We start from the raw sequence: 24,753 nt of genomic DNA, 5'->3' as shown, positions 1-24,753 counted from the left end.
AGCTGTGCAGCCTTTTCATTCATAAAAAGCTGCTGTGATGTATTATGCAGGAGTTAACCATGTTTGGCGTGACACAAGCCGCTTGTTGCTTGGAAACGTGGACTACTGCAGCATCTGTGACCAGACCTCAAAGCAGTCTTTTAGGTTTTTTATTAGCATCAGTGTCAAATTGTGGATTTGCTCCTCTTTATGTTCTTGCACGGCATTAATGCGTTTGCGGTTGCAATGCACAGTAAAGCACGCAACCTGTTCATACATGATCTGCACGAATAAATCCGTTCGTTGTAACCGAGCAAGCGCATTAACCTTAGTTGCCCAAATGCAATGCATATACCTGCGTATATGACCTCAGCGTGGTTGTTTTGCAGAAGTCAGTCCTCGTGATAATATTCTAAAGGCGTCGGGTGTTCGCGTTTTCAAATTTTGACCAACGTTCTAAAAATAGACCGTCTTGACGTCACACAGCCTATCACGGATTAGTCCAGCGGGAGGGGTCCGCGCGGCCATTTCGCTAACAAACACACCGCGGAGGAACACCAAAGGATTATGAATGAAACCGATTCTGTATTGAGAAAGCAAAACACCGCGCCCGCTTACACAGACTGAACGCGAAAAGAAAACTCTTAATGAAATGAACATAGATGACGTTATTTGTCAGTTTGCGGGGGTGGGATTAAATCCTGCAGATTGATAGCGTTTGGCCTATCGTCGCTCTCCCTTCGTTGGATTGATGAGGTCTTGTCCAATCAGCTGCGCGCTCTGCTAGCGCGTCACAAGCGTAACGGCCAATGGACACCGCGTAGCTCTCGCCGAAGCAGGAGTTCCCTGTAGCTGTGGATTGAGGATTAATGGAAGGGCTCTGACTGTCGAATTATGCGAGCTACATAGTGCACACGACCGGATCGCTTCATCAACACAAACAAGCAAACGACCAGGCTACCGAAAAGGTGCGGCGAAGTCGGCGTGCTGCGACTGGACCCGCGCGCGGACGGTTGAAAACAAGTGCTCGTGGCGGTCGAGAAGAAAGTCGAGGGCCTCGCTCAGGGTTAGCAGAGAGAGGAAGAGGAGCGAGAGAAGGAGAAGAAGACGGGCTCTTGGTGGAATTTCAGCGGACCCGACCCAGGAGAGCTGAGAGACGTTACCTAAACCGAAGCTCTGCAACCAGACAGCTACTGTTAGCTAGCTAGCGCTCGCTAGCTAGCTAAACCAACTAAACAGCTTCTATCAACCTCCAGACTTCATTTGATCTGACAGCGTAACGTTACTGTGATCCAGCGAGTTATGTTCGGACATAGCTAGTGCAACGGACGCAGACATCGTATGAGCAGTAAGGAGACGGAGTCTGAAGACAGTTGGCGTCAAGAAAAGTCGATTTAGATCTGTTATACCTGGCCTGCAATCATGGGCAACGCGCCCACCGCCAAGAACAAGGGCAACGAGATGGAGAGCGGTGAGTGCTCGTGTGTTTACTTCTCACCGGCTGGGCTTCGATGTATAGTGAAGCATCTCCTCAGCTGATCTTGGCCAGTCATTTCCACTGAGTGAATGACCTGCATGGTCTGAAGTCAAAGTTAAAGGTATAAAGGTTAAAAGGTATAACGTTAGTTCACCCCAAAAATGCCAAAACCGCTATTTATTTACTCGTATACATGTCCTTGTAAACCTGTTTGACTTTCTTATGTGGAGCTCAAAGGAAGATGACAGTGTCACATTCATTAACTTTCAGAATATTTACAGATATAGTGACTGAGGAGGCTGTCTCATCATAACCTCTTTCTGTGCTCCACTGGAGGAAAGTCCTAAGATGTTGTTAGCAATATGATGTGTAATTATGTGTATATATAAATTTTACTTTAAATATCTCTTGATCCTATTTAATCTTCTAATAAAGGCCTGCCCTGTTAATTCACTTTCACTGACTGCTATGAGATGTTAGTTGACAGATTTATAAATCATCTTTAAGCTGAATAAGGAGAATAAATGGCTGAGATACAACTATCTGAAAATCTGGAATCAGAGGTTGCAAAAAATGTGACAATATTGAGGAAATGGCCTTTAAAGATGTCCAAATGAAGTTATTGGCTATGCATATTAAGGATCAAAAATTAAGTTTTGCTATATTTACAGTAGGAAATTCACAAAGTATCTTCATGGAACATGATCTTTGTTTAATATCCTAATGATTTTTGGCATAAAGAAAAAAATGATTATTTTGACCAATACAATGTATTGTTGGCTACTTATGACTGGTTTTGTGCTCCAGTCACATTGTCACATATCTTTTTTCACATTCAGATTTTAGACTTCCTCTGCAACTAGTAATAACCAGTTAATGACTTCTAGACAAACATCAATAACTCATAGATTTAGCAGATATTATTGCTTCTCTAAAAATTCACTCAGTTAAGTGTGCTTGATGCAACGGTGCAAAAATATGAAAATTGGTTTGTTTTCTGCATGATAAATGGCTTGTGAGTGGATCTAGGGAAGCGTTTTCAAGGATTCTAGTGTGTAAACATGAGATTGTCATGAAGTTTTGGTGAATCTCTCCAGCCTCCTGCAATAATGTTGCATTCATTTTATGTCTATGTTAAAGCAGGAAAACAAATTTAGACTTAGGCCTCAAGTCATCAAAACCTGTATGCATTTCTTTCTTTAATGAACATTGAATTATGTCCAAGCTGCTCCATACAGAGAATGGACACCTAGGGCTGTTAATCTCCACCGTTATCAAAAAGCACCATGGATCTAGTCCATAAGTCTTGGAGGATTCTTGGAGGATTCTGCACTCGGATCTCGTTTGTTGTTGCACAGGGGCCTATATTCGAGTATGCCACATGAAGACAGGTTTAACATCAGTTATGCTGACTGCCTTTGGTTTTTCATGTCACATTATAGTGCCAAGCTAGAATATTTGGAAGTGTGAATTGAAAACTGTGGTAGAAGGCAAAACATTTATGTCTGTTTTTCAGACCGAGCTATCCTGTGGCTTCAAAAGACTTTGAATATTGTGCACAAGTTGCTTTGCTTATCGGCTTGAAACTTTTGTTCACAAAGTAAACTTCATTAAAATAAAGTTTCTAAAAGGTGGTGGGTTCAGCAATGCCATACAAGAACCATTTTGGGTTCAGTCAACAGTTCATAAAATAACTTTTCTTTTTTTTCGCCTTTCGCACCACGGGAACCTTTTCATAGTACCAGAACTAATTGTGGAACTACCCACTTTTAGGCATTTTTGCACAGCAGGAACTGGGTGCAATTTATTTTATTTTTTTTTGTACCGGACTGCCTTTTTTATTCGAGAACCAGATTAGGTCCTACTCCAGATCTGGGTCTAACCAGCACAACTGGTACTACCGTGACGTAAGTAGTAGGGGTGTGACGAGACACGACACGAGACTGCGTTCACGAGAAGGAGACAAGAGAGATTAAATTTTTTGAATTTTTTTAAAGAAATCCTCAATGATGAAATGTATAGGGAAAAAATGTAGGTGCGTTTTGAAATCAGCTCATGAAATTAAACCTCTATTTGAATTAATTTTATGCAGTAATAAACATTATGTAAACTCTGCAAAAGGTTTTTTTAGTAATTGTAATTGCACAAAAATTTAAATAGTATAAATAAAAATAAACAACACAAATATCCCTTTATGGAAGTGAAGCAGTCAGTCATGTTTATTATTCAGTAAACTGATTTCCACTTTAATAAAAAAGTATATATAAATAAACACGATTAATGTATCCATTTAAAAGAATAAAGCAGTGGTTCCCAAACTGAGGGGCGCAGTAAAGCTGAGGGATAGTTAGGGCCCTATGAAATCCATTTGATTTTTTTCCCTAAATTCCAATTTTTTTTTTTTTTGCTTTGATTTGTTCTTTATTGCTTTTTTTTCAGTTTTATTTTTTCTAAACTTATTTTTAATAGTTCAATTAAATTTGATCAATTATATTTACAGATACATATCATGATTTGATTTAAGTGTAATGAACTACTTTTGACTGATTCCGTGACATGAATTCCGTGACATTCAGCATAAAACTGTGAATTCTGTTTTTATGACTGGATAAAGACTACACCGCATAATTTTCCTGCTTAACATGAGTCCACTTGCCTGATGTGAACATAAAATATCTTACATGCCACCACTGGTGAAAGGGCCAGTGTAATGCAAATATATTTGAAAGGTCTGGGAGGTTATCGTCACGTTCTCGCGAGACACATCGGATCTCGTCACACCTCTAGTAAGTAAACATTGATTGGCCAGACAAATGCAACCCTTTAAATGGTACTGTGAAATAGTTTGCACAAAATCGTCCCAGTTCTTTAGTACTGTACATTTAGTTCTGGAACTAAAGCAGTGCGAAAGGCCCTTTAGTGTAAAGAACACCTTATAACCTTCTTTCCACTTCCACAAAGTGTAAAGCTTCAATGGAACCAATGGAACATTCTTCATGGAGCCATAGATGCCAACAAAGAACTTTTCATTTTAAGACTGTATCCCTTTGCGAGTCCATATGTTATTCTTTGGAAAAGCATCATGAATGTAAAACATTTCCAGGAAAGATATTTAAGAAAATTGTTTACTCTAAATATTTAGCTTGTTGCTTACCTGTGAATTGCATGCTTGTCATTAGGGCTGGGAGATATGGGCAAAAATTAATATCTCTGTACTTTCCTTTTTGTATTTGTATTTAAAAAAAAAATCTGTATTTAATATATATTTCACTTACCGACAAATTTTATCCAACAAAACGGTACATATTAAAGGCTATGAAAACAAATAAAGTGAATGTAACCATGTAAGCCTTTATATTATGTGTTTCAAAATACATTTTATTCTAACATTATAACATTGCAATCTAAAAAAAAAAGAAAAATAAGGCTTTTAAAACAGAAGGTAAGTTCACTAATAAAAAATGTGTTAGGCTAATTTGATTACCACATTACAGTCACTTTACAGTCAGTGCGATCATAAAAATAGAATTACTTTTAGGTTTAAAATTCTACATGTCACATTTATTGTCCAACTTCAATATTTCGGTGAAATGTGTATTTAAGTCAGAATTATTGTGCTCCTATTTAATTGAGCTCTGTCTGTTTGGAGCGCATGTGCGAGGCGGTGCTCGTTCGATGAAGTCTGTGAAGTTTAGCGGAGAATCCCAAAGCAGAAGGCTCATGCTAAATATTTCCATGGCTTTCTAACATTTACAGATGGTACGCAAAACGATATGTCTTACCAGTTTTTAAAGGCCTTAATATGAAGTCTGTCACATGTTTAGAACAAATTGTATTATACACTTTCTCTGCACTTTCTCTGTCTATGTCCTTCACTATATTTTCAGATGCGCTTCTATTAAACTACTGTATATTGATATAAACAGTATTGCCTCATATCAAATAGCTTATAAAGAAAATATTGATATATCATGTAAACTCGATATACCACACAGCCCTTCTTGCCATGTCCTATCACTATTATTGTTAGAGAACAATAGCTGTAAGATTTAGAACTATAGCTCTCAAACTAAGTGTTTGCTAATTTGGCAGTTGAAACGATGAACTGCCATTAAACTATAATAAAGTAACAGGCAGTCTTCATAGGTGCAGTTCTCTTCTTAGATATCAGTTTGTTTATTCTGTCCCTCAATAAATCGAATTTATCTCTTAGCTAATTAGCCTGATGTCCTCGCCCATTTGAACCTCTATAGTGCAATGATTACATATCATAAATGGAAGCATGTTCCAGGAACAGCTGAGAAGAGTCGCAGTGGGTTTCATGAGAAAGGAATCTCTGACCCCAAAGGTCAAACCAGCAATAACTGTATTTATGAGGGGGATGTGAGTGAAGAGGGCCCGAAACATAAACACAGGGCTGCCATGAGTCTTCAGAGAGCACTTGGGAACTGATGCAAGCATTAGGAGGAGGAGGTGCAGGCTGGTAAAGTCATGGAGGCGGGGTCATATGATGCAGCCTGTGTGATCCAGCCAGCCTGGAGTGTTGATGCTGAGCAGTCTCTTGAACATCATGTGATGACCACTGTTATGAACAAGACCACTTTGTGTGTGGCCTCCTGTCTGCGTCTTCTTTGCTTTCTCTCTTTTCCTGTTGCAAAAGTTTGCTTTGCTTCTGCTTTCTTGTGGGTTTTGGTTCTCAGCATCAGATGTCTCTAGGATAGTCCTTCATTTTATAAGTGCTTTTTGCCCGCAAGGGATGGGTGGCGTTAAAAAAAAAAAAAAAAGAATAATAATAATTATACAAAGTGCGGCAGCAGAAAAGTTTCACTTGGTAGTGACTTTGCTGTAATGTCGTTTTACCACGGTACTGACACAGTACTGTCCTCATGTGAGGACGATTGGATGGCATGAAGTTAATAGAACATACAGCGTTAAGCAAGTCGGGTCAGGAAGAAAATTATTCTAAATGGACAGTGGGTGAACAAAGAGTGAATATAGCGGTTGGGTGCGGATGCGGAATATAACCTTATACACCTTGTACACACTATAGGCTAGACTAGCCTGATGTTCCCTTTTTACGCTGCACTTTGAAAAACCCAAATCAGAAAAAAAGCCTCTAATGTTGGACTTTAAAAAAGGTTGTTATTATAAATGTAGCCTAATTAATAGCTCAAAAATATTATTGATAATTTGCTGTTACAAATTATGAATTAGGCTATTCAAACTTTAACGAGTTGCGTTTGGATGAGTGCGTTTATATCCACGGACTGTTACCCAAAAAACAGTGAGTGTGTTTACATGCAAACCAAAAACACCCTTGGTCATGGAAACACGGTGACCTGTTTTCTTTTATCGGAGTAAGGTCATAAACGGCGTAAGCATAAACCGGTTGCAACAGGTAGATTTTTTGTACTGCTTTCCGTTGGCTTATGCGTGATGCGTGCGCATGTGTGATACCTGACAAGAATGCATCGTTAGTGCAGATTTAAGCACATCTAGACCGAGCAAAAAAAATGTGTTCTCATCTCATGCAGCAGAAGTAGAAGTGGTTCATTCAAAATGCTGCGTTTATAACTTCATGAGAGGATAATATATGAGCTGTAAGTTTCCCGACATGTTGCAAGCTTAATTTAACATCACAACTGACAAATGTATGGAATACTCTTGAGTCAGATATATTTTGATTATCAAGATGATTTATATTTTGATGTCACTACAGGGAAATAATCTGAATTATTAATGAAGTCATGTAAATTGCAGCTTTCTTTTGTTGTCAGCTTACTGGTGTGCATGTAAAATTGCTCCATGTTTAAAGAAATAGGAATCGAAGTTTGACACAACTCACCAGAACTAAGCAATGTTGGGGCATGTTGAGCTTGGCTTGTTCTTTCTGCAGCTTTCTCAGGTTGTTATTCTTTTAGTAATTTATTGTACCAAATATTACAAGCGATGACAAAGACTGTTCCATAATTCCTATTAAACTCAAAAGATATCGAAAAAAACAACACTTGTAGAGGTATGTAACTTAGACTTTTTTCTTTTTTTTTTTTTGCCCTCATAGTTCACTGACAAGGTTTGTACTGTAAATATGATTGATATGATGTTTATTATGTTTTTGTCAGTTATTTTCTCTATGTTCGTAACATTTCTTACTAGGGTTGGGTATCGTTTGAATTTTATCGATTCCGATTCTTATCGATTCCTAGTTTTGATTCCAATAAGATAAAAAATCCAATATAAAAAAAATTAAGTCAAACATTTAGATGTCAAACATTTTTACAAAGCATTCTGTTGCAGCTGAATAACATGAGCAAAAATCAGCAGCCTACAAAACACTGCAAGAGGAAACAACTAGATTAATTTCAAATATTAAAGTGTTAAAGACAAGTAATAAGATAGGTCAGTAATAAGAAAGGAACAAACAAATCAATTAGCAATATGATAAATACAACTAAACTAAATTTCAGGTACAGAAATTAAAACTTTAAAAACACTGAATAGTTTTCTTTAGTGTTGTCACGGTACCAAAATTTCAGTATTCGGTACCGATACCAGTGAAAATCCACGGTTCTCGGTACCAATTTCGATACCAAAGCAAAACACAAAAATATGCTAATTAAAAAAAAATAACTTTTTATCACTAAAAATAAAACCAATGCCATTCTTTATACTTATTTACAATTGTGTTTAAAGTTCTTCTACAAGTAATATAATTATGAAAAACAGTAAACAAGTTTCACCCAAATTTAATTTGTCTTTTAATTTATGAAATTTAAACACATTTTATTTTTTGGTAAATAAAGGGGATTTGCTATTAAAATTAAAACATGGAAGAAATATTGTGTGATTAATTTTTAATTAACAGTATTAGCAGTATCACGTACATTTTACAAAATAATAGTAATATTTCTAGCACAATGCCTTTATGTAAAAATGAATTTGTAATGAATGCATATTTGTCATTTATCTGAACTTAAGACTGGTGGTGATGCTTAAGATATTTTTGTTCATTAAGGGTTTCTGTAAAAAAAAAAAAAGTAATAGATCATAATAATTATTATTAAAAGATAATAATACTTCTAATTCTACCATACGAACAATGTACAACGCACTATGGATTGATGAGCTGCTGGGTTCATGAATATTAATCACGTTGTCTGCGTTCGGTCGAACTGATTTGCTGAAATCAAAACAGGGACGGTAAAAGATGAGCGCCAGCCAATGAAATTGACATTTGCGCATTAGCTCCGCCCACCACTGGAGAAACCGGCATATCTTCTGCTTGTTCGAAAATATGAATAATTCTAAATTAACTACATTATTTTGACAGAAGACAATAAAGAATATAGTTTACATGTAGCATGTCGATTCAGCGTGGTAAGACTCTCGCTCTCTCTCTCTTTGCATGTGTGAGAAACAGAGCTATCAGCAAAGCGACGGCGAGTCGTGCTCCTTCACACAGAGTTTACAGTTCGGCAAATACGTGCGTCCATTGAGATGAATTGAAAAGTACAGATCGCTTGATGGAGAGAGAACTCTGAAGCGCTCAGTCAGTGTTCAGCGAGTGAAAATATATCTGCGCCAATCTTATAATAGCCTCGAACACACACACTGGCGAGTAAAATCTAAGAATTGCCAATGGCTAACAATAGACATAATTTACTCGCCCTAAGTAAAATTTATTCACATATGCGAGTGATTTACTCGCAATGTAGAGGCTGTTTTGACGGTTTTCCGTGAATACCTTTAAATTGACACTGGTTTTACTCAAATGAAACGGTAAAATGCTTGTGAAGTGACTCAGAACAGTTCTGGTGATGTATGTCCTCATTATTGCAAGCGTCATGCGCTTCAGTCTATGTAGTAAACAAACCATTCATTCATTCACACAGAGACATGCACGCAGAACATGCAGGATGCAGATTTCAACCAACTTTTGCGGCTTAACATTTACAGATACTGGTCCATATGGAGATTTGATTTGATTAATTTATGCTAACTTTGACAAATTCCGTGACTGGCCATATTAAAATGTAAGTTTCATTTTCATGACTGGATTTTGAGATTCTGTCCGCGTTTTCTGCTTCGCGGAAATCATAGCGCTGAATCGGGTTTGAACGGGTCCTCGGTACTACCGGTACTTAAAGAAACCTGGTACCGTGACATTTACATTTTTTTAGTACCGACTTGGTACCGGGTCTTTTGACAACACTAGTTTTCTTTTTATAAATAAAATAAAGATAAATCAAGTAAAGTTATTAAATGTTCAGTCAAGATCAGTGAATGATTTTCTTTTGTTCTTTGATTAACATTAATGACAGGCAGCGCGTTTATTAGGCTGTTGTCTCTTTAAGCAAAAATACTGCACGTGTGTTTTCTTTCTCATCTTTTATGTTCACGTAAGACAAAAACAGCTGCGTTTATGATGATATACTGATGTAACGTTAGTTTTCTGTATCGTAGTTTTCGACTCGAAACAACCTTTTCTACAGTTAAAATACACAGAACAGTCCGAGAACGGACACAAACTGGGAACCCGCAGCGCGACCGCTGCTCTGTATGCACGCACTTGTGCTTCATGTGCGCTGCACACAAATATGCTATAATACGTTTTGAGATTCTAAGCTACTTTAGTGATAAATCACAGGACAGCGCTAACAACTAGTTTCTGTGTTCCTCTTTGCGCGCGATCTTCATAGCTACTGTTTATATGAGTGTTCGTGCCACAGTGCAGCTGCGCGAACATGGTAGCTTGATATAATAATACACATCCATTCGTCCAATCGCTTGAATGTCCAAACCATAAAACAAATAAAACTGACAACTTTAGTGAAGACGCAAGGCTCACCGCTCACACTGCTTTGCTTTTATGCCACTGACTGGAGAACAGAGTCATTTGGCTACACACGCGCTAGTATGCTTTTAAGGGGGAAGTGTTAACAGGATTAAAAAAACGAAATAACCGAAATGGGAAAATTACGTCGGTTAGAGGTTATGAATTTCGGTTTTGATTATTTTTCGATTAATCGTCCAGCCCTAATGTAACTGTATAACTATAAAAGGTATTTTTGTGTTAATTTTATTAATATAATTATGTATTGGACGGGGTACAAGGGGTTGTTTGCTTCTTCACCACATTGAGAAAGTATCCCATACTGTCACAGCTAGGGATGTAAAAATTAACCACAAGAATTTGACGATTCAAATCGGTTGAGATGCTAAACAAATCGCGATTCATTTAGGGGTAGGAGTTTAAATTAATGTATGTCTGAGGGGAACTTACTGGCTTTAGAGAAGTTTAGATGGTATTTTTTCTTTTCATCTTCGCTCTGTATAAAACATTTTAAAGTTCACAATTGCAGCGCTGCTTCGTTTACAGCAGAAACCAAGGAAACACTTTAAGCGCCGCCTGCTGGCAGAGAGTGAATCTGCGTCTCGTTCAGCTCATCCTCTGTTTCATGCAGATATTTTTATAATAAGTTTCACAGAACTAAAGTCAAACCATTCTGTTTTTGCTTCAAAAAGGTTGAAATTATACAATCTAATTTAAATTGAAAACTGCTCATTTTGCATGCATATGTAACATCTTTGTTTGGATCATGATTAAAATGCAGTGGTTGCTAATTTTAAATGGAAAGAGCACAGACAAAGCCTTATTTTGTTTATATGAAGATATTTATTTTGTGTTATGTATTTGATTTGGGTCTTGTTTTAAAATTAAAATTTAGTTTTATTTACATTTACGTTCTATTCAAATTGTAATTTAGCAGATACTTTTATCCAAAGCAACTTACAAATGAAGACGATAGAAGCAATCAAAACCAACAAAAGAGCAATGATATGCAAGTGCTATATTGGTTTATTATTATATTTGTATTTAAATTTTACAAAGAAATGTACAGCATTTTGTCCAAGCAATAATATAATGACACATTTAATTAATAATTTGTCTTAAATATTATATTGTAAAAATCACATTTTGTGAAATCTAAACATCGAATCGTGAGTTGAGTGAATCTTTACATCCCTAGTCACAACCCTAATTTGTTATGCATATTTTAATGGACTGCTAAAAAGCTAAAAGGTGATTCAACATCCTGATGAAAAACTATAATGGGGGAAGCAAACTGGTTTAAAAATGACAAATATAAATGTATTTTTTGTTGTTGTCTTTATCTTTTCAGTGAATTATTCAAATTCTTACACAGCTTAAACATAAATGATGTTGGAAAAAAGTTAAAGTGCATGTTATTTTTCATCTGCAAAGTATACAGGTTCTCTGCAATAAATTTGATGCACAGTTTGTTCCTAAGTCAAAAACCTTTCAAGGCCCCTCTTGAGCCCAGCTTGCATAAGGCGTAGTTGGTGTTGGTGAAACAGATATGTGTGAAATGGATCTCAGTGGCATGCTGCTGCTAGAATCTATGTGTGAAGAGTGGATTTCTATTTGCATGTGACTGCATGTCATTTGAATATGCTTGATACATTCAGTTGCAAAAAAATATTGCGGTGGGTTTTAGCGCAGCCTCCTCTGGTCGGAATGAGGGGCTTTATTCATGCTATGCTTCCCATCCATATCTGCTCTATTACCGGTGGACCGCCCTGATCCCCAGAGACAGGTGCTGGATGGTATCCGGGGCCACGCGCTGGGGAGGAACATATTTTATCGTGTGCACGAACAAGAGAGGACGACATGGCAGATAATGCTATGGATCAGATCAAGATACAACAGTAAGGGTTGACCTCAAGTGGTGGTGGAAACAGAAGTCCCTGACTGTTCAAGGAGGCCCACGGGAGGAAACGGGGTGTGTGAGCCCGGCACAGGAAGGCAAGGAAACAGAGAAGGTTCAGCCCCGCCTGCCCTGAGTTCCGAATCTTCAGAGAGGTCAAAATAGAAGAGTCTCGTGCAAGAAGTTACCTTAACTCCTGTTTTGTAAAAAAGAAAAAGAGTTTGGAAACGCAACCGTACAAAGTTGGAAGCCTCTACGCCGCACTTATTTTCACGGCTCTCTAGCATGTCAGCGCTGCAAAGATTGGCAGAAAGGTTGTTCCAGCGGGCCAGTCCCTGTCTCGGAGACTCTAGCGGTGGGAAGGGCGGCCACTACCAGTCCCAGGATGAGTCCGAGGCCTCTTGCTGGAGTGAGTGAGTGACTGACCTGAGGCATTATGTGGTTTAAGGCTGCTGGCACAGTGAGTGTTTGGACATAACTGTTGAAGGCGGAGCTTGGCAAAGGGGGTGGAGAAACCTGCATGTCTAAAGGTTTTACCTCCCCATCTGATATATAGGGAAGTGCTGGCCTGACTCCAAAATGAGTGTGTGAGATCAACCAATTAGCCTTTTGAATACTTCACCTTTGATTATGGATAATATATCCACCAGGCTAGATAAGTCTAGTCAGTCTTGTAAAGTGAGTGTTTAGTTTAGAAATCTGCTTTCATTTCCATTAAATGTCATTGTTTTGATTATCTTGCTCTCTGAATGTTAATATTACTCATTGGCTGAGCACAATTTTTTGATGTTTTTCGTAATGGGATCAAAAAGAGATTTGGATTTAATAGAAACTGTTGTAAATATATGGGTGATATGGCGATCTAGTTTAGATTAGCACCTCTTGTTGTGCTTCGTGGATTGATGTGGGACTGCCGAGACACAGATCCTGGGTACAAAGCCCTTTAGCCCTTTTTATTCATCTTTTAATGTTTGTGCTGTTGCCTGGCGTTGGCTGCGTCATACAGGAATTCCAGGGAAGCTGATTGTCTGTTTCCTGGGAAACCTGTCAGTGTGTCCCGCTTTTTTGGGGTCCCAGTGTTCTGCTGTTCCTGCCAGTCTCAATTATGAACTAATGCTAATGGCATTACCCGTTCATGCAGCGCTTATCCACTCTTTTAGATGACTGTAGGGTTAGACTCCAGACTGTTTGAATATTTGCGGATTTCTCTACAAGCATTTGATTTGTATTTTGACCGTGTTTTACAGGCGGTGTCTTCATCTTCATCTGTCAAATCAGTCCTTTTTTGTCAACTCTCCTGCATTTTCTTTTGTCGACTGTTCTGTGTCAACTCTCCTGCATTTTCTTTTGTCGACTGTTCTGTGCTTTTAAAGTCTCGTCTTTAAAGTTCCCACCAGGGCACATGAACATTTGCTTAAAATACCCCACCTTTACCAACACTGTATCCATAAAGTCAGCCCATGGAAACGTGCCAAATATCTGAGATCTGAAGGAGCTTATACCTAGACTAGAGCAGCACCTATAGTTTAAGAAATGAGGTCATGGAGGAGGGAGAGACTTACCAAAGGTGTCACTGTCCCTTGAGTCTCCACCTGGCCTGGGTGGCTGGATCTGGATCAGTCTTTAAATCCATCTGTCCCTGACTCTTCCTGTGTCTCTGCCTTACTCTCGCTCTGTCTCTGCATTTATTCCCTGAAAGAGGCTGAAATGCCAGGCCTGGGGCTGCACTGTCTGCAAATGGGTGCTGCTCTCAGATATGTTTGTGTGTTTTTGTGAACCAGTGGGGCTTTTGCTGTCAATGCCCCACTAGCCGACCCCCTTTGGTGTGCGTCAGAGTGAGCAACAGGAGCTGAGGGCCACGCTGATTGATCTGACTAATCAATTGTTGACTCTGTCCACTAGAGGACATTTTCAGGGTTAGAGGGACCACTTTATGCAGTACCCTTTATGTCCAATTAATTTTTCCAGGCACTTTACACCCTAATTTCTCCACTTTTAAAAACTCTTTACCATTTCTTTGCTGCTTTCCATTTGCTACACTATCTGTTTATTGTCCATGTTTCTCATTAGATATGACACTGCTGTTATAGGTTTGCCCCTCCTCTAAGCGGCCAGGTCCCTATATGGATCAATGCAGTGCGCATGTTTGTGTATGTGCTTGCATTTTAGGCCTGTGTGTTCCACTTTAGGGTGAGTGGAATTGCACTGTGTACAGAATAAATATTGATACAAACGGAGCATGAGGGGGATTGATTTACCAGGATGATGTCCGCACAGTGGAGCCGCAGAAAGCGAAGGCTTTAGTTCGGCATTTGGCACTCGAGGGAGAGCAGGAACAGCAGACTGAATCATTGGCCACACTTGGAGACAAAAGCAGCGTTGGAAACACTCCTATAGCTCTTAGCAGAAGTGGATGTGAGGGTCAAGCGTGCAAAGACCTCTTCGGAAGAGGTGTAGGGCTATGAGCCTGATGCTGTGAGGAAGAGGAGAAAGGAGGAACAGTCGCTGCAGGGCCCATGTGTGACCGAAAAAGCTCCAGGAGGCATGGTGGGAAGCGGGAATCTCGTTCTTCAGGAGAGTCTCGTTCTTCAGGAGGATCAGTGGAGGGAGGAGGAGGGGGAGGTAGTAGTGGTGGAAGAGGAGTGGATGGTCCCACGCTCCTAGTGGACGGTAAGGGCACGTCTAACTTTGTGTGGGAATCGGTCGTTTCCCTCCAGTAGTCTTGGCACCCATTTGTTAGGGAAGTCCGCACAAAGACAAGGATCATTCATATCCTGAGCCAGTTATGAAATTGCATCAGGGCTATTTTTACGTATGGCTGTTGTTGTTCTTTGATTTTTCTTTTGGGTTGTTTGCACGGCATAGCGGCTGAGGCCTGACCTTTGTTTTGAATCGGTTTCGAACATGTGTTGTTGCATGGTTTTATAGAGCCCCGTTGGATCAGCATTAGGTTTAGGTGAACTTTGGACACTGTCCTCTCCCCTGCCACTATCTCCTACTGTAGTTCCTCTACAGATTATCTAAACGAAGTAGGAATATGACCCTGGAGGGTGTGCAGTCCCATCAACCACTGGGTTTGTGAGAGAGACACTCCTGAATCTCTCTCAGAGATAATAAGGCAGGGGAATTGACAGGAAGTTGTGGGGTGAAGCTTTTGCTGTCTCTCTGGCTCTGCCCGGAGCCTGCGGATTGGAGATAATGGCAGTAGATTTGAGCGTCACTAACCTCGCTCTACAGCGTCTGCCTCTTTCACCATGGAAAGAGATCGTTTAATGCCCCTACTTTGGATTCAAAAGCATTGCACTTTGGAAATGCTTCTTGTGGGTGTGTCCAGCAGTAGAGTCTTTAATGGCAGTAATCGCACTGCGTTTCTTTGTGTGTCTCCTCTGGGCGCAGCCGTTACAACAGTTGGATCTTCTCAGCTACTGTGACAGCTTGCATTTCCCCAGAGGGAGCGCTGGTAGTGAGGAATGAGGAATAGTCTGTAATCTGGACATTCCCACAGAATAAACAAAAAAGGATGAAAAGTAGTACTTCATTGGTGTGCTGATTTCTGACTTGATTCTTTCTCGCTGTTTCTGAAGCAGAAATTAAGACGCTGTGACTTTTCTCACATAATGTACATACACACGCGCACACACACACACAGGGAGTGAGAGAAATATGAAGTGAGAGAGAGTCAGTGGATATTGATTTGGGTCTGAGCTCTTGTTCTGTCATGGTGGGCTCAGTCGATGTGGTTTTAACAACAGTGGAAATTAGAAACAGGCCTTACCTCGAACAGCCAGTGAGAGTGATTGCCACAGGCTCTGAACACACAACAAACATGATGAGAAACGGAAGTGGCCAGAACTGTGGGGAACACAGTTTTAAGTTTGTTTGTTTGTGGTGTTTTGTGGTAGGGAACTTACATTTATACAGTTTAGCTCTGCCCTGGAATTTAAACCAATCTGTACAAAACCTTCCAGCATGTCTCTTCAAGAAAACAACCTATTTTCACTTTTGCATTGTTCCCAACATAACACTGCTGAAAGTGTATATATAAACAGTTATTACTTGAATTTGACCGGATTTTATAGAGAGGGATTTGATAGGAAGATGATTATTTGTTGGCATGGTCAATATAAAATGTAAATGCTTTGGAAGTTAAAGGGATAGTTTGCCCAAAAATGGCAATTCAGGCATTTACTCACTTTTAATTTGTTCCAATCCTCCGAGTTTCTTTTTTCTCTTGAGCATTAAAGAAGATATTTTGAAAAATGTTGGTAACACAGTTGACTGTAGCCATCAATATCCATAGTATAGGAACTACATAAACATAAATAGGAACTAAAGCTAGCTACTGCCAGTACATACACCGATACTGTACTGTAGGTATTTAAGACATACTGCTGGTGCACAAGTAGCATATATAAAAACCCCTAGCAGATTTAGAAAGGTGGAGCTGGGGAGGGTGGAGAGGAACTCTAAAAGCTCTGCAAAATGCTCTAGTGAATGCAAACCAGCCATTTAAATGTAAAGCAACAAGCTTATTGGCTGCGTATGCAACATGAACCAAACAGCTTGTGCCGAGTAGTTTAACGCTGTGAATATCATCAGTTTGCGTTATCAAACCATCAGCCTGCAGCATCTAGAGTTTCATGACAGAACATATATACTGTGGAAACCTTTAAATTACATGTATATATGCCCACGCACAGTCTGGCTGTAGAATTCTGCCAATTTATACTTTAATTAACAATAAAAAAAATTTGCTTGAATGCCTATTGCTGAAATTGTAAGAAATGTGGTAACATTTTTAAGGTACTACAATACAGTATAATAAAAAGCACAGCTGAGAATGAGAATCATTTTATTTCAGGGTGAAATGTTTTCAGGAGATTCACTTTGTGTACATACAGTGTGACGTGTGGAAAAGGTAGTATTTCTCAGCAGTCTTCCCAGGTATTTCTGCAGCTCATACGCAGCACAGCTGATGAAATGTCATAAATTTCTGTCATAAATAAGGGTAGACCAGCAACTCTGGACTTTAATGTGTTGTAGGGGCTGTAAAAGGTTGATGTTGACTCCCATGCAGCCATGCCTGTATTTACATGTCCTACCTGTTGACGTTTTAACAGATTTTAATCGCAATTTCTCATTAGATTTTTTTTCTTTTTTAGCAAATTAGCATATCTTGAAGTGCAATGTTGTTCTGTTGTGCACATAATTAAAAAATAACAAACACATTATTTCTGCTTGTTTTGTTTTCAGTTAAGGAGTTTCTTGCTAAAGCCAAAGAAGATTTCCTAAAGAAATGGGAGAACCCAGCACAGGTCAGTTAATACCATTTTCTACACTGCATACAATCACTGCCAACCAATGAGCATTTGCAATGAGCGAGTTGCATTGCGCCCCCTTCTGGACACAAGACGAACTCCCTGCTTTTTTTTTTTTTTTTTCTTTAACACCAGTCTTAAAAGTAAGTCTCAAATTGTACTTAAAAGTACAATTTGATGTATAAAGAATATGATTTATTTGTTGTATTTCATCACACATCTGAAAATCGTAAATAGCTTACACTATTGATCTTCTTGTTGGTGAACATTCAGATAATAAGTGAAATCATCAGTCATGTAAGTTTGACTGTGCTCCAGATAAACCATACAGGAACAGTCAAGTTTGTCTTTGGAAAAAATTAAAACAACATGTATTTACCAATAATTTTCATCTTCTGTTCCTTTTTATACTTTATTCTGTTCCTCAGAACACTGCAGCTCTGGACCATTTCGAGAGGTTGAAGACTCTAGGCACTGGCTCGTTTGGACGAGTCATGCTAGTCAAGCACAAAGAATCAGGCCAGCATTTTGCCATGAAGATCCTCGACAAACAGAAGGTGAGCCACTCTCAGAGGAATCAGCGCTGAAAGCTGCATGTCTGTGTGTTGGAGTTCATTTCCTCGTGTCTTTCAGGTGGTGAAGCTGAAACAGATAGAACACACGCTGAATGAGAAACGCATCCTGCAGGCCGTCAGCTTCCCATTCCTTGTGCGATTGGAGCACTCGTTCAAGGTACAAGCTCTGTGTGTGTGTGTGTGTATACTTGCACATTTTAGACAAGGATGATACAGCAAAATAGTCTTTCAGCCTTTAGATGAGTTTCGGGTCAGTAAGATGTTTTTTTTTTTTAGATATTAATATAATTATTCAGCAAGCACATGTTAAATTGATCAAAAGTGACAGTAAATACATAATGCAATTTTATTGGACTTTCCATTCATCAGTATCCACAAAAATGTTAAGCTGTTTTTAACATTGATAATAATAAGAAAGGTTTCTTGAGCTGCAAATCAGCATATTAGAATGATTTCTGAAGGATCATGTGACATTGAAGACTGGAGTAATGATGCTGAAATTGAAAGTGTGAAGTGAAAGTGACATTCAGACAAGTATGGTGACCCATACTCAGAATTGGTGCTCTGCATTTAACCCATCCAAAGTGCACACACACAGCAGTGATCACACACACACTGTGAACACACACCCGGAGCAGTGGGCGGCCATTTAGTGATTGCTCAAGGGCACCTCAGTCGTGGTATTGCCGGCCCGAGACGTGAACCCACAACCCTAGGGTTCGGAGTCAAACGCTCTAACCACTAGGCCACGACTTCTCCCTTTACTACCTTTAAATACAGCTTTGCATCACAGGAATAAATAACATTTTAAAATATATTTATTTAGAAAACAGTTATTGTAATAATATTGTTCCACGATATAACTGTTTTACTATATTTGTGATTAAACCTTCATGAATATCTGTGTTTTTTTGCTCTTCTTTTGTGTGTTCTGTTCTTAGGATAATACTAACCTGTATATGGTAATGGAGTATGTTCCTGGAGGAGAGATGTTCTCTCACTTACGTAGAATTGGCCGATTTAGGTGAGTTTTTCATATCGCTTTAGCTGCATGAGCTTACGCCAACCAGGCTTATTATACTTGTGGAAATTTGTGTTTCTTTATTGATTGTTTTTACATTTAGATGATTTGAACTTTCTTCTGAAATCACTCTTATGGGGCGTTCACACCAGACGCGACTTGCGCAAATTGAATTTGCGCCGCGTCATTCAATTCATTCATTCAAGTAATTTGCACAAATTGCGTCATTCGCACCGCCTCATTCGCGCAAATCGCGCTGCAGGATGTCTATTTGCGTCTTTGCATTTACTTAACATAAATCACTCGCGCTTAACACTTCATTCGCGTCTGGTGTGAATGCACTTAGACTTTATTTTTTATATATAGCTATTTATTGTTTTTTTATACTATTTTTAGTGTCGTACTCCAAATTGTGCCTCATCTAAATGATGACACACAATTTCGAAACGACCTCATACTCCAAATAAAACCAGATTTGAGACTTATTAGTCGAATCTAGAGTAGCGCTACATTCTTGCTGACAGTGATTTCATTCATTTTTGCAATAAAAATATTACGTAACTGTTGACTAACTTCCGTGAGCTGCAGTGCGATATTTAGACGGGGAACACTGAGGCCAAATTGTCACTTGACAAACATTTCCAATGTATTCATAGTGTCTTTTTGAAGGCACTTTATAGCAACTCTACAAGATTCAAAACATTCGTTGTTGTCCGTGCAACCTTCCTCACAAATAAAGAACCCGTTTTATTTAAAACTATTCAGTCGTCTCATTCTTGTGTAATGACTTTGCACGCAGGTCCTGTGACCGCTGTACATTTACCTTGTGTCTGTCTGTCTCTGTCCGGTGCAGTGAGCCTCATGCCCGATTCTACGCCGCCCAGATAGTTCTGACCTTTGAATATCTTCACTCACTTGATCTTATCTACCGAGATCTGAAGCCTGAAAACCTGCTCATAGACCAGCAGGGCTACATACAGGTAAAACACACAGGGTTTAAAACCAGACCACTTCATGAAATGCAATGATAGCAGCTCCAAGAATGTCTCACTACTGCAAAGAGTATACCTGCTTTGTGTTTGGGTGTCTCTACAAGGCCACCCAGGCTTCTTCACAGGTTTTCACAAACAAATGCATGCAATATTCATTCTTGCTGTTTTCTCAGGTAACAGATTTTGGCTTTGCTAAACGTGTAAAGGGCAGGACCTGGACACTGTGTGGCACACCCGAGTACCTGGCGCCAGAAATCATCCTCAGTAAAGTGAGTACTGAAGCTGCATTACTTGTCCTAACTGCAGTTTAAGCCATTTCAGCGTAACTCCTGCTCGCTCTGTCTTTTAGGGTTATAATAAAGCAGTGGACTGGTGGGCTCTGGGAGTGCTGATCTATGAAATGGCTGCTGGTTACCCTCCGTTCTTTGCCGACCAGCCAATCCAGATCTACGAGAAGATTGTTTCTGGGAAGGTGAGCGCATTAATTGGTGCTGGATGTCCTATAGTGCAGTGGTGTCAGTGGTGCTGTTATTATCTAAACTGGGGTTGTTTCATTGCTTGAGAGAAACTTAAAATATAAGATGGAAAACAACTTGCTTCTGGAACTGAAATAAAAATAAAGCTAAATAAGAATATAAAAAACTTATGTAATACATTTTACCATTTAAGATACTCACTCATGCACACACACACACACACACACACACACATATATATATATATGAAAGCTGATTCAAATATTAATACTACAAAATAATAAACAAAAAATAAATACTGGAACAGGTCTCGTGTCTTTTTAATGTTTTTATTTGTGGTTTTGGTAACAGAGCAGGGTGATTATAGTAAACTGAAACTATTAAAACATAAATAAAATTGTTGCCTTGACAACTAAATTAAATGTGTACATTGAAAAACTAAACTATATTAACTGTAAGTAAACAAAAACAAAAAAATAACCTTAAATATTATTTAAAAAGAACAAAACCAAATAAAAATCTCAAAGGCGCATAACAAAATGACTAAAAATTAAACTGAAAAAAGTTATTCCAAAAGTTTAATAAAAACGGAGTATATAAATAATACTAAAAATGCTGTCTTGGAGTCAGACCTATGGGCTTGTATATTTTTTCTTTGTGTGTGTGCGCATTAGATAACCAAGCATATTTTACATTTGCGTTTATTAATTTTAATATTTGTTTTATTGTATTAGTTTAATATTACATTGTATTATTTTTTTTTGTAATGTTACTAGGCAATAGTTCACTCATAGATATTTAACCAGGGGACAAATTAACAATTTCCATCCAGTATTAAACTGAAAAATTTAATATTGTGTATTGAGAAATCTTATTGCATATTTATTTATTTATTTATTTATTTATTTATTTATCTACTTATTGCCAGTAATGTATCTTTTAATACTGATATGAATTTTAAAAATAAAGTTACAATTTTAAGTCATCTAAAGGTTTTAGCTTGCTGCCTTCTGCTGCTGCTCTCATTAGTTTTGTAGTTTGGGTCCAACATCAGCCGTCTTCTACATGGTTTTACATTTAAATATTCAAGTCACAGCATTGTCAATTATGATAGACTTTCTGGTGTATTGGAACATGACATATATTTGTAAAGGTGACAGCGTGTCTCAATCTTTCTCTAGGTCCGCTTCCCCTCACATTTCAGCTCTGACCTGAAGGACTTGCTGAGGAACCTGCTGCAGGTAGATCTGACGAAGCGCTTCGGTAACCTCAAGAACGGCGTCAATGACATCAAGGGCCACAAATGGTTTGCAACCACCGACTGGATCGCAGTCTACCAGAAGAAGGTACCTCAATCACACTGGGCTCTTATAACCTTTTCACCATTTCCCCAGTCTTCAACTCATCCTCATTTGTAAACAGTTCATCATCAGTACATGTTATGGTCTTCATAATATTTCATCAGAATGTAATAACCCGTGTCTTCAGGTGGAAGCCCCCTTCATCCCTAAGTGCAAAGGCCCCGGGGACACCAGCAACTTTGACGACTACGAGGAAGAAGAAATCCGGGTCTCTTTCTCAGAGAAATGTGGAAAGGAGTTTGCTGAATTCTAGAAGCAGCAGCGGAGGAGAGGGATGGAGAGAGGTTAGATGTGGGGCAACAGAGAGAAGAAAACGTTTTCCAGGGTGGTGATGATGATGTTGATGGACTGGACTGAGCCTTATCCGGTAACAACAACGTAGAGCCCTCACACACAGATGGAGGGAGAAGAAGAACAAAGTCCAGAGAGAGACGCCAGCAGTGTTGCCTTTTCAGATCCTTCGCCCCATGTTACTTGTCCATTTTCATGTTTTTCCTCTTGTTTGGTAGCCAGGGTCCATTGGGCAGAGATTCGATCACTTCTCTGTGACTGGCTGGCATGGGGATAAATGTGACTTCTTTTTTTTTTTTTCTTTTTTTTTTTTCCAGAGATATAGAGGTTACTTTCAGGTACTGAATATTGGCTTCTCCAGAGAATGTTTTGTTTTGTTTTAATTAGCAAAGGTGTCCTTGCTCTGTAGTTCTCCACCCCGTCACATCATGTTTACGTCCTGTGCACTTATTGGCAACCAGTACCAAATCAAACCAACTTACACCGTTCAAGACTTCTGGCTTTTTGTTTGACACCTCACCTATTTCTCCTTTGGATTTCAAGCATCACACCACCATCCTTCAAATTTGCCATCACATATTAATTGGCTACAGTGCTCTAAGATCAGGCAGAATCAGCCGCTTGGTGTAAAGATGGTTGATTTGGATCATTCATTTGTCATTCTCCAGATCATTTAGTGTATTTAAAGCCGGAATGTTCATATTTAAGCCAATAGAATGTGCTTTGGGTTGAAAGTGGCCACTGAAAATCCGTTACACTACTTTAAATTACACATCTGTAGCATGAAAGCATACTTGAAGCTCCAAATCCGTTATTTCACTCGTTTCGCAGATGGCTTTGATCCTAAGATATATTTCCAGATAAACTGACAAAAAGCAGAACTGAAGGAATGCAATGAATTAACCGCAAACACAAACACTTGTAATGCAGCTGGTTTGTTTTTAAAAAGAGGCTTTTAAAGGATAACGTTAAAGGAGAGCACTGTTTCTGTGGTCACACTGGGTTCCTGGTGGATGTTTTTTTGTTTGTATTATTATTATTAATATTATTATAATTTTCTGCCGTGTCGCCTGATAGTGACCAAACCTTTTGTTTAATTGAACAGTCTGGTATCTGTCCTTACCCTTACCAATGATAAGAATAATCTTCTGGACATGAAAGTTGTGTGAAAATAAAGCCGATTTTCAGTAAGTTTTAACTCTCTAAGGCTTCACCAATCAATCTCCATTTTCTGCTTCAAATAAGTTTGTAGTTCATGTCGACTTTATTGTCTGTTTACGATATCGACTTTTAGTGAATCTCCATTCGGTCTGTTGAAATATCGTCCGGCGAACTGATCAAAATGTGTTTGCTTTCTATCTTGCTCTGTAACTTTATTGGATGCAAGACAATCGAAATGCAAAAGCCCCCATGATTTTAGTTGTTGTTGGTGTTTAGTTTTTCAGAAGTGTGCAGTAATGCGTAGTGTGTTGCAGTGATTTTATTTCGTTATGCTTGAAAAGCTTTGCGTCGATGAATATTTAATTTGATTGTAAAGGCGCCAAACTGAACCGCTGTCAGTTTGAGTAACAGAAAGGACATGATATTTTAGAATAGATTTTTGTTGCTGCTAGTGGCTTAAAACTGACACGCTTCACCTTTAAAACTGAGATGCCCACCATTTCTCATAGCTCAGTCCTTCAGGGGTCGGCTGTTTAGGTGCGTTTTCAAAATCCGATTTTTGGCTTGTTATGATAACTAATCTAACTTAATTTTGTTGAATGAGTGCGAACTACAGAATTGGTGCCAGGTTAAAATTGGTATTTCAGACAACTCTTCTAACAACAGAAGTATCTATCGGAGACTGAACGGCTTTAATGCCATTTAAATTGCAGTGCGAGCTCAAAATACTCTCATTTTCCCTCTCAGGAAATGTGATGTCAATATATTCTGTCAGAGTCACAGCCAAAACACACCAGATTGGGTCAGTTTTTGATCATTCGGGTGCTGATGTTGCTTTAGAAACATAGACGAGCAAAAGGGGAGGAGTTTATATTTCACAAAACTTCATGGTAGGTTTTGATTTCCTCCCTCATTCTTCTCCCTGCATGCCTAGCTTTTGCTGGGACATTTTCTTGCCCCATTTCTGGAGACTTTGTCATTAAATGGTTGTACAAACAGGAGAAACAGCTCCATCTCTTGGTTTGAATAGCTGGAGAACAAAACGATCAGTGTTTAAAGAATGCGTCTGTATGTTTAGATTACCCAGAAGGCTCTTCTGCGCTGGTCTTGTGACGCTAGAAGCAACGTAAGACTATCCTCAACTGGTGTGCTGAGTTTAATGTACAGTTCAGCTTCACGTCCTTTCCTCATCTCTGAGCTCGATCGTAACATGGAAGGGTTCTGTTTAAAGCAGCACTGGTTTAAAACAGTGACTTTTGGGGAAATTGTGGCTCAAATGCATCTTTCATTACACCTTTTTTTTTTTTTTTTTGGTCAGAGCATGGAAAAATGTGACATTTTTGCCGTATTCATATGTCGTCCATCTATCTCT

The 24,753-nt window shown here is 38.9% G+C and overlaps 1 protein-coding gene across 3 annotated transcripts; it reads left to right on the top strand.

The window, feature by feature from the left end:
- The first annotated feature begins 496 nt into the window (after window positions 1-496).
- Window positions 497-23,806, top strand: LOC132151803 (cAMP-dependent protein kinase catalytic subunit alpha). Of its 3 annotated transcripts, none has more exons than XM_059560191.1 (10): window positions 497-1,450; window positions 17,440-17,501; window positions 17,933-18,061; window positions 18,138-18,236; window positions 19,021-19,103; window positions 19,954-20,080; window positions 20,266-20,361; window positions 20,442-20,564; window positions 21,750-21,914; window positions 22,057-23,806. In XM_059560191.1, exons 1-10 carry the CDS (start codon window positions 1,402-1,404, stop codon window positions 22,180-22,182), a joined length of 1,059 nt encoding a protein of 352 aa, XP_059416174.1. In that variant the 5' UTR covers window positions 497-1,401; the 3' UTR covers window positions 22,183-23,806. The 3 variants fall into 3 exon arrangements, with proteins under 3 accessions (XP_059416174.1, XP_059416181.1, XP_059416165.1); XM_059560198.1 differs by lacking the exon at window positions 497-1,450 and adding an exon at window positions 12,401-12,595; XM_059560182.1 differs by lacking the exon at window positions 497-1,450 and adding an exon at window positions 14,457-14,856.
- The last annotated feature ends 947 nt before the right edge of the window (window positions 23,807-24,753 follow it).

This window comes from Carassius carassius, chromosome 1 (assembly GCF_963082965.1).
Source record: "Carassius carassius chromosome 1, fCarCar2.1, whole genome shotgun sequence".
In the NCBI taxonomy this organism is placed as follows: domain Eukaryota; kingdom Metazoa; phylum Chordata; class Actinopteri; order Cypriniformes; family Cyprinidae; genus Carassius; species Carassius carassius.
This window is presented reverse-complemented; position numbering and strand designations above follow the sequence as displayed.